This window comes from Coffea eugenioides, chromosome 11, assembly GCF_003713205.1.
Source record: "Coffea eugenioides isolate CCC68of chromosome 11, Ceug_1.0, whole genome shotgun sequence".
In the NCBI taxonomy this organism is placed as follows: domain Eukaryota; kingdom Viridiplantae; phylum Streptophyta; class Magnoliopsida; order Gentianales; family Rubiaceae; genus Coffea; species Coffea eugenioides.
In genome coordinates, this window is record NC_040045.1 from 25,535,876 (window position 1) to 25,545,939 (window position 10,064).

At 37.1% G+C, this 10,064-nt stretch overlaps 1 protein-coding gene across 1 annotated transcript; it reads right to left on the bottom strand.

Moving 5' to 3' along the window:
- Positions 1-2,813: 2,813 nt before the first annotated feature.
- LOC113752125 lies at positions 2,814-7,914 on the bottom strand. The gene is made up of 6 exons (XM_027296261.1): positions 7,523-7,914; positions 6,510-6,840; positions 6,010-6,107; positions 5,162-5,308; positions 3,102-4,656; positions 2,814-2,927 (listed from the first exon to the last, which is right to left on the bottom strand). The coding sequence occupies exons 1-6, from the start codon at positions 7,912-7,914 to the stop codon at positions 2,814-2,816; spliced, it is 2,637 nt and encodes an 878-aa protein (XP_027152062.1).
- Between the last annotated feature and the right edge of the window lie 2,150 nt (positions 7,915-10,064).

The following is a 10,064-nucleotide window of genomic DNA, read 5'->3' on the forward strand; positions in this document are numbered from 1 at the left end:
ATTGCGGAAATCACAAGAACGGATCCTACCAATGGTCTCCCTTTAAAGGACTTCTTGATAGAATTATTTGTCAAGGCGGAGGCATATGATGTTTTGGCATTTTCGTCATGGAAAAAGATGAGTGAAGAAACACATGCATAACTCCTTTCCAAAGTGACCGCCCAACTCGGGAGAACTAAGGCGAATGAAGAAGAACTAACTCGTCATCTGTAAAGTCTTGAAGAAAAGTTACAATCTATTGAAGACAGGAAGGAAGTTCTGCAACAGGAACTTATCAATTTGGGAAAACAAGGTCTGGAAATCAGCTCAACTATCAATCAAAAGTATGAAACTTTCAAAGAGATCCAGACTGAAATAACTTGGACACATGATGAGTTCTCTTCTATTGAAAGTACCAGCATCTTGATTGATGACGCAGTGAAAGAAATTGAAAACATGAAATCTGCACTTGAATCATGCAAGATAGGTGTAGTGGACTACAAATTTGACATTTAGACTTTTCACCATGTTTTTTTTCTGAATCGGTTCCATTTTTTTTCTTTTTCCATGTAATGAATTTTCCCCTTTTTTATGAATAATAAAATGCTTTCCGTTCCTTATCTCTTTTTTTTTTTAAGATACAAGAACTCAAATGGAGCATTTTATTTATTTTATATTTTTTTTAAAGAGAAGATTCTTTTTTTTTTTTTGCAAGGAACAAAGATTTGATTTGGAGTGGTGTGATTGAACTTAGAAGTTACCCTCCAATCTACCTACGTATCCCAAAAAGGGAATCAAATCACACGTAGTTCCTGCCGTTCACATTTTAACCTCATGCGGGTCAAGAGTATCTATTTGTTTACCACCTTAAATTTGGTGGAGTGTTTCAGCAGTTTAACCACATACTACACTATTGGTGATTGCCATCCACAGTTTTAGCTCATGCGGGACAGGAGTATCTATTTGTTTACCATCTTAGATTTGGTGGAGTGTTTTAGCAGTTTAACCACTACTACACTATTGGTGGTTGCCATCCACAGTTTTAGCTCATGCGGACCAGGAGCATCACGTGGTTCCGATTACGCATAGTACCTTTTTAGGTACTTGCCATTGATGGGGCCAACTCTTAATCCATTCTCAGCAACCAACTTGTATGAGCCATTTGTATACACTTCTCGAACAACATATGGATCATCCCACTTAGAAATAAACTTTCTTTGTCCGTCATGAGTGAGAATGATCGGTCTCCGAACAGTGAGTACTAACTCTCCAATCTGAAAAGAGCGTGGCCAGATATGCTTATTGAATGCTTTTGAAAGACGTGCTTGATAGCACTCAATTCGTTGTTGAGTTTCCAATCTCTTTTCGTCGAGTGCTTCTAACTCTTCGAGACGAAGACAAACATTATCTTCTTCACTGATCCCTTCTTGAATCGCAATTTTTAGCGAAGGTATTTGACACTCAAGTGGAAGAACAGGTTCAACACTGTAAACAAGCGCATATGGGGTCGCTTGCGTGGGAGTTCGAAAAGTAGTTCGGTATGTCCAAAGTGCTTCTCAAATTCGAAGATGCCAATCCCTTTTCGATTTATCCACGATTTTCTTCAACAGATTACATAAGGTCTTGTTGAATGTTTTAACGAGTCCATTTGCGGCAGCGTAGTACATGGACGAATTGTATTATTTGAAATGAAACTTTTCGCAAAGCTTGTTCATTGCTACATTGCAAAAGGCTTACCATTATCGGTGATGATATAACGCGGGACCCCATATCGATGAATGATGTGCGAGCGAATGAAATCTACTACATTCTCTTTTTTGACCTCTCTTAGAGGAACCGCTTCGGCCCATTTTGAGAAATAATCTGTTGCCGCCAAAATGAAAATGTGTCCTCCAGAAGATTTTGGGAGCGATCCAACTATATTCAAACCCCAAGCATCGAACGGCCAAGAAGCCACAGTTGGATGCAATGGTTCAGGAGGTTGACGGATGAAATTGCCATGAAATTGACAAACTTGACATTTTCTAGCAAAATCGATACAGTCTTTTACCATCGTTGGCCAGTAGTATCCCTTTCTCTTAATGCGAAAGTGTAATTTCAGACCAAATTGGTGAGCACCACATATCCCAGAATGAGCCTCCTCCATTGCTTGCATGGACTCATCTTCTCCAAGACATCGTAGAAACACCTCATCGAATGATTTTCGGTAAAACGTCCCTTTGTAGTAAATGAAACGTGGCGCTCGACGACGTATATCAACCATTTTCTTGGGATCTTTAGGTAACTTCCCATGATTAAGGTAATCAATAATGAGGTGACGCCAATCCTCCTTTTCAATCTCATGGACAAAAATATGATAAGTATTTTTCTTCTCCACCATCATCTTCTTCATCGAACATTGGAGGTATGACCCAATTTTGACATATTAAAATTTGATTTCAATGAGAAGATAGAGTGATCATGGACGCCACCCTTGCCAAAGAGTCAGCTTGTTGGTTGAAATTTTTAGGGATATGTTCCATAGTGATATTATCTAAATATCCCATGAGTTGTCTTGCATACTTATAATATGTGATCAATTCAGGTTTCTTGACATCATAAATATTAAGAAGTTGATTTACCACTAATTTTGAATTACCATAGATTCTAAGATGCAACCACTTCATGTCTACAGCCGTTTCAAGACCAAGAATTAGCACCTGATATTCGGCCACATTGTTTGAACACCGGCGTGTTAAAGTGAAAGAGTACTGCAATATATCTGCTTCAAGAGTATAAAAGATAACTCCCGCAACAGCTCCATCACGGTGAGCAACTCCATCAAAATACATCGACTACGAGGATTCGATCATAAACACTTCTTCATCGGACAGTTCATCAGTCAACTCCCACTCGGCAGGTATGGGATGATCGGCTAAAAAGTCTGCCAATATTTGTCCTTTGATAGCCTTTGCAGGTACATAAATATTTTCGAATTATTGAAATTGGAAGTACCATCTCGCGAGCCGATCAGATAATACAGGTTTCGCCATGACATATTTAATGGGATTAGACTTAGATATGAGTCGAATAGTGTGTGCTTGAAAATAATGTTTCAACTTCTGAATGACAAATATAAGTACCAAACACAACTTCTCAATGGGTGAGTAATTCAACTCATTAGATGTCATCATCCGACTCAAGTAATACAGTGCATTCTCCTTACCTTCATCATTTTTTTGAGCAAGTAAGGCCCCAACCGACCGTTTTTGAGCGAAAATATAGAGAATCAATGATTTTCCTGGAATGGGCGCTGCCAACACTGGGGGATTCAGGAGGTACATTTTGGTGCTTGTAAAAGCATTCCTACACGATTCATCCCACTCGAAGGGCACCCCTTTCTTCATCAGTCGACTAAAGGGTTGGCATCGTCTGGCCAAATTAGAAATAAACCTCCGGATATATGCCAACTTCCCTTGAAGGTTCTTCAATTCATGAATATTTCGCAGTTCATGCATGTTCACAATGGCATCAATTTTAGATTGATCGACCTCTATTCCTTGTTGATGAACGATGAAATCGAGAAACTTGTCAGAAGTGACTCCGAATGCACACTTCAAAGGATTCATCTTTAGTTGGTATCTCCGAAAGCGTTGAAAAACTCTTCGAAGGTCTTGAATATGATCATTTCGCTTATTTGATTTCACCACAAGATCATCAACGTAGCACTCCACATTCCTATGGAGTATATCATCAAAAATTCTTTGCATTGCCCTTTGATATGTCGCTCCAGCGTTTTTCAAGCCAAACGGCATCACTTTATAGCAATAAATTCCGTTAGGGGTGCGGAAGGCAGTGAGCTCCTCATCCTCGGGCGCCATGAGTATTTGATTGTAGTCAGACGACCCATCGAGAAAAGATAGTGCTTCATGCCCAGTTGTAGCATCTACCGTCAATTTTGTGATGGGGAGCGAAAAATCATCTTTGAGGCAAGCCTCATTTAAGTCTCGAAAATCAACACAAATTCGGATTTGCCCATTCTTCTTCCTCACAGGGACAATGCTTGAAATCCGTGTTAGATATTTCACTTTCCGTATGAACCCAATTTCAATCAATCTATTTATCTCATTTTCTATTAGAGAAATCAATTCGGGCCGAAAGCGCCTTTGAGTTTGCTTGACAGGTTTTGTTTCTCGCTTGATAGACAAATTATGAACGGCAATCCTTGGATCCAAACCAGACATTTCTGAGTAATTCCAGGCAAAGACGTCCCTGAACTCGAGCAGCAAATCAACATACTCTTTCTCTTCTTCAGGAATCATATAAGAGCTTATGTAAATTAGGCGAGGATCGTCGCTTGTGTCAAGGTTAATCTCCTTTAGCACATCGACTGTATTTTTTACCCCTTGTTCAAGTTCAGGGGGAGCGTCATTCGCATCTTCTTCTTCTTCTTCGGGATCACTGATTGTAATATGATGACAGGAAGCCATACTTTCTTGACACTGTTCTTCAAAAATGGTTTCAATTCTTAAATTGAATAAGTCTCCATAGTGCATGAAGAAACTGGAGACTCGCTTTCTTGGTCCGTTCTTTTTTATTGGAGTAAGACTTTCTTCCTTGTCAACTTGGTACTCTAGTTTTTTACTGTCTAGTCTTTCACGGACGGGCGGTTTCAAATTTTTCGGCTGTGAGCCAAGTCTGTTAAACACAGAAGTACGTTTTGACTGATTTCCCAACCTATCGAACACAGATCTGTTTTGGCTTGACCTCCATTTCTTCGTTCACATAGTTACAACTTGCCCTTTTGATCATTATACGCACTGGAGAAGGCGGTTGATAACCAAGACCCATCGATTAACTTTCAACATTATAGTCTTTTTCTTTCAACATTTTCTGCGTAGGTGTTAATCCATGAGACTTCTCGCCAGTCACCTCAGGAGGGAGTTTGCCCAATGCATGCTTCTCATTTGGGTTATAACCGGTCTTAGCAAGAAGTCTATATGCGTTTGGATTAAAACTTTTTTGAGTCCGATTAGTTGGTAGTGAATAGTATTCTATTGCCGGTTCTTCTTTGGGACGAACAAATCCTTACAAGCTCGCTTTCTCATTTTTAACAGACTCTATTTTGGTGACCGGAATATTTAATGTATCATTCCTGATAAAAGAAGACTGACCTTCTTCTCTCTTTGATCTTGGAATATACCGTAAAATGGGTACTTTGAAATCTTGACTTTCTTCCTTTACTAATTCTTTTCTTTTTGCTTCTTTCTGAAGGTAAAATTTGGCGTCGGCAAAGTGTGCCTCGGCCTCAGTGAAAGGTTTATCATCGGCAACAATCTTCTTAACTATACTGTCTCGACAATATTTGAAACATTGATGCAGAGTAAACGGTATAATTTCATTCTCGTAAATCCAGGGTCGTCTCAAGAGCATATTATAAGAGGTTTTGGTTTCAATGATATGAAATAACGCACTTGAAGACAACTCACCAATGAGCAATTCAAGCCTTATGAGACTAATTGCTTTTTGCCCCCTTGGTTAAATCTTTAGATCATGAGGTGGCTCTGGGAGAGTTCATCGCTTGAGATTCCTAGTTCTTTCGTAGAATGTACAGACATAATATTGACAGCAGATCCCCCATCAATGAATATCCGATTTATCTTTTGTTTTCGGACATACGCACTAACAAACAAAGGTCGATTGTGGGTCTTGAACTCAACAGTTAAATCGTCATCATCAAAATAATAGTCGTTGCACAATGCACTGGTGGTTTATCATCGATTTTGAGTTTTTCCTCAAATTTAGTGCCAATTTGTGTGATTTGAGGATTTTTAACTTTGACGACATTACAAGAAGTGAAATTATCAGCATCGTTACTTAATTACCCCTTGGGTATAAATCTCTCAGTGTCACGGGCTGTCGAATCTCTTGAAGGAGCTGAAAATCTGAAGGAATTGGCGTTGTGGCCACTCCTTTTTTTTCTTTGTTGCATTTCGTTGTTTCATTGTCATTTTAGACTTTGTCGAACGAATGCTTTTCGAAAAGATGTACTTCTTTATTTTTGGCTTGCAAGTTCTCTTTCGAGTGACTAAAGTCCATCCTTCATTGTCATCTTCAATAATGTCTTCAATTGCGGATTTTTCAAGCTCCTTAGACAAAGCATTGCTTGATATAGATAAAACTTCTATTGGACAACATACAGACCCAAACATTATTGTTGTTTGGTTTGCCGATACTTTATCTTTCTCGAGAAGAATTTTTTCTTGACGGGCAAATTTCATAATTTTGTCCTTAAAGACAAAGCATTTTATGAGAGGGTGGCCAATCAGGCGATGATAACAGCAATAATTTGGATCATTGACTCAATCAGTTTCCTCTGGGCGCTTCATTTCGAGAAGTTCAAAGAGTTTCTTCTTGAAAAAATAATCAAACATCCATTGTAAATCAGATTCAAGGAATGCGTATTCTTTTTCTTGCATCTCTTTCAAAATGGATCTTCTTACCTCCCTATTTTGAGGGGAGTCTATCTTTTCGGTGACCTTTCGACTCACCTTGGTAGCAATCTTCATGGGAGCTGTGTTTATTGCCATAGATTCCTTATTGTTGAATCTTGAAGGAGGCTTGCCCCCTTTTTTATTTTCTTGCCTTTCATTGCTTTGACGAGGCGGCTGCACTCGCGGAGCTTGAATAGGAAGCCCATCAGTTGCATTGGCCATGATGTTTAACTCCATATCATGAGCACGAGTAGCTAATTCTTCAAATATGTTTGGACGTATACCCTGTAGAATGTAGTTTAGGCTCCAATACATTTCTCGGATGCACATTTCTATGGCAGAGGGTTCAGACAGTCTGTCCTTGCAGTTAAGACTCAGACTTCTCCACCTATCAATATAGTTGACCACAGGTTCATCCTTCTATTGACGAGTGTTAGTCAACTCCAACATACTGACGGTTCTTCTAGTGCTGTAGAAGTGATTCAAGAACTCTTATTCCAACTGTTCCCAACTGTCGATGGACTCCGGAGTGAGATCAGTGTACCAATCAAACGCGTTGCCCTTCAAGGATCAGACGAACTGTTTGACTGGCAGGTCACCATAAGTTCCAGCGTTCTTGCAGGTTTTGACAAAATGGGCCACATATTGTTTTGGACTACCTTTCCCATCGAACTGTTAAAATTTAGGCGGTTGATATCCAACAGGCATTACTAGGTTATCAATTCCAGCAGTGTAAGGCTTGCAGTAGGTAAAGTTTGACTTTGAACCACCCTCCTTTTTTATCTTTGATCACGCCTTCAACAAGTTCCTTTAGTTGTTCCACGGGGATAGTTCCATCGGCGGTCACATATACTTCCTTCACCTTGTCTTTGCCTTTAGATGAGGGAATTTCAAACTCTTGGTGCTCCTTAGGGTTCGCATGGTTTCCTTCAAGAGCGTGATCTTTCTAGGTGAGTAGTTGAGCGATAAGAGCATCTTGGTCCTTGATGTGTTTCATCATGGTTTCCATCATCTTGGACATGTTCGAAACTTGTTCTTCGAGACTTAAAGTATTTTTCATCATAGCAGACATTACAGCAGAAGAAGCAGCAAAATTTTCAATAGAAAATCTTGATTGAAGAGTTTCATGTGAAGAGGCTGATCCAGTGCTTGATGAATCATCATCATACTTAGAAAATTTGGATTCGGATCTAAATTCGAGCATGGCAAGAGCCCTCTCAATCGAGGCAAGAACGTCTTGGATTCCCATCGTGGAAGAATAGCTCATTGGTGATGTTGAACCGAAGACAGGAGTTGGTGCCGATGGAGCTTCCATACTACTTTGGGTGAAAGTTCTCGTCATACTCCTTGTCACAGGACCAATAGCGTGAGTATTGGTGGCAACATGTGCAGTTTCCTGAACAGGTTTGACATTAGCAGCGTTGGAACGAGCAGTCATGGACTTGTTGTTCTTTGGTGCCATTGGTGATATACGTGGTTGATATACTTGCAGTATATAAGAAATATACTTGAATTAAATAACTCTAAATATTATCTCTTTAATAAGAAATAAATATTTAGATATTTATCCAATAGACATGTGACATGATATGATTTGATTGGTGGAAATATCCCTGCAATTTGAATTGATTCGGAACACCTCAACTTGACACGTGGCAAAATATAATTGGCCATTTAATAACCAATCTTTCCAGGTGTACATGCTATATGACAATATTCAATTGGATTAAAAATAAGCTATAAAAATACTTTATAGACCACTGGTAATTTTTGAAATTTAATTAAAATTTCATTGTCTACAATAGCAACTCCATTTAGAAAACTGGTCCACACCCTTGAATGTGGTTTAAATTTAATAACACCATTTCATCATTTCTGACGACTGTTTTTTCCACACCCTTGGGTGACGACTGCACAAGAATATTTTAACTTTACTTGGTATGTTGAGTTTCTACAAGCAGGGCCAAATATCATCCACAGAACCATTACTCCTACTAGAAAAGCTCTTGAAGTAAATCATATTTCCATTTCCTGCTATTTTCATCAATTAAACAATCTACAGTAGAGTCTTCTAGTAGCACATCAAAATGAGATATAATTTTGAAAGTAGAAGGACGTGGAATCTATCTATCTTTCCAAATTTTGATATGATTTTCATTTCCAACTCGCCATCAACTACCAAAAACACCTTTGACTGATAATTAAATAGTTAAAAAAACTATATCTACCTAATTTGTTTACTCAATATTTATGTGCACTTAAACATAAAAAGAAAAGGTCAATCCATATATTAGTGTTATATTTGTAATATTAGTTCCCTATATAGTAGGTTGCTGAGTTGGATGTATTTATATTCTACTGAGTAAATGCCCAATCTTTTCAAAACGTGGCAAAAAAATTGTGTTTGTTTTTTTTGGTAGATTTCATTCTTTTTCTTTTTTGGTAACAATTAATTTACTCTTTCTTTTCAATTCATTATTTATAGTAAGTTTTAATCAATCATCAATTACTTACCTTATATGCATTTCTATTAATTATACCTCTATTTTTTTTCAATCAACTCATAGCTTTCCTTTTTAATCAGGCACTCGTTAATATATATCTTAGGTGTTAAATTGTTAGAAATATAAGATTAATTAGGGAAAGCATATAAATGTAAGGGAATTAATTAGAAAAAATATATAAATACAAGAGAAAGTAGTAATTGTTGTATATATACATAGTAGGTTGGGTGAAATGTAAGTGTGTTAATGATTGCCCATAGGGCATCCATTAGAAAAACTCATCAAAATTTGGATGAATTTTTATTTTGCCTATCATTGAAATCATTACTACCATTTTTCCTATCATTTATTACTATACCTTCATGTTTTCTAAATTCCAATCAATGTATTACTCTCTTACTTTTTATATGATTGTGCTAATTACAGCTTTCCTTTTACTTAATCAATTAGTCAATCAATCAATCAACCCATGATTTTAATTTTCTTTTTCAATCACAAGATTCTTTCTTTTATCCATCATTAGGGAGATTTACAATTAGTCACATTTTTTCTATTTTGTACTTCCATTACTTGACCTGATTATTAATTCAATCCACATATCTTGTAATGTGTACAAGAATATGCAATCATAAGCACAAATAAATGCAATTCTAATAATTTTGCATATATGCTTTCATATTGTATTGCAACACATTTAATAATTCATTATATGGTTACAAAAGAAAAAAAAATCTAGTATTACCTAGACCTTAGCTAGTTCCCAATGTATACGCTGATACTATACGAAAAGATTTAAAATCTGCTAATGTATATACTGATTGCATATGAAGATTCATCCCTAGTTTAGACCTCTTAGATAGTTTCCAAGCATTATATTCCCTTTTTTCAATTTCTTATTTAGTTTAATTCCTAAAGTTAATGAAATGGTTTTTAAATCTCCCCTATAAGTGTACCTTATTACCATTTATGATTTTTTTAAAAATTTAAGCAACATCTTCCAATATTTTATCACCATTTTAAATTAGTTCATTTTTAGGAGATAGTAGTATAAGTGTGGCATTTTGTCCAAATAACTTTGAATATGCATAGACAACCCAAAAATAAAATG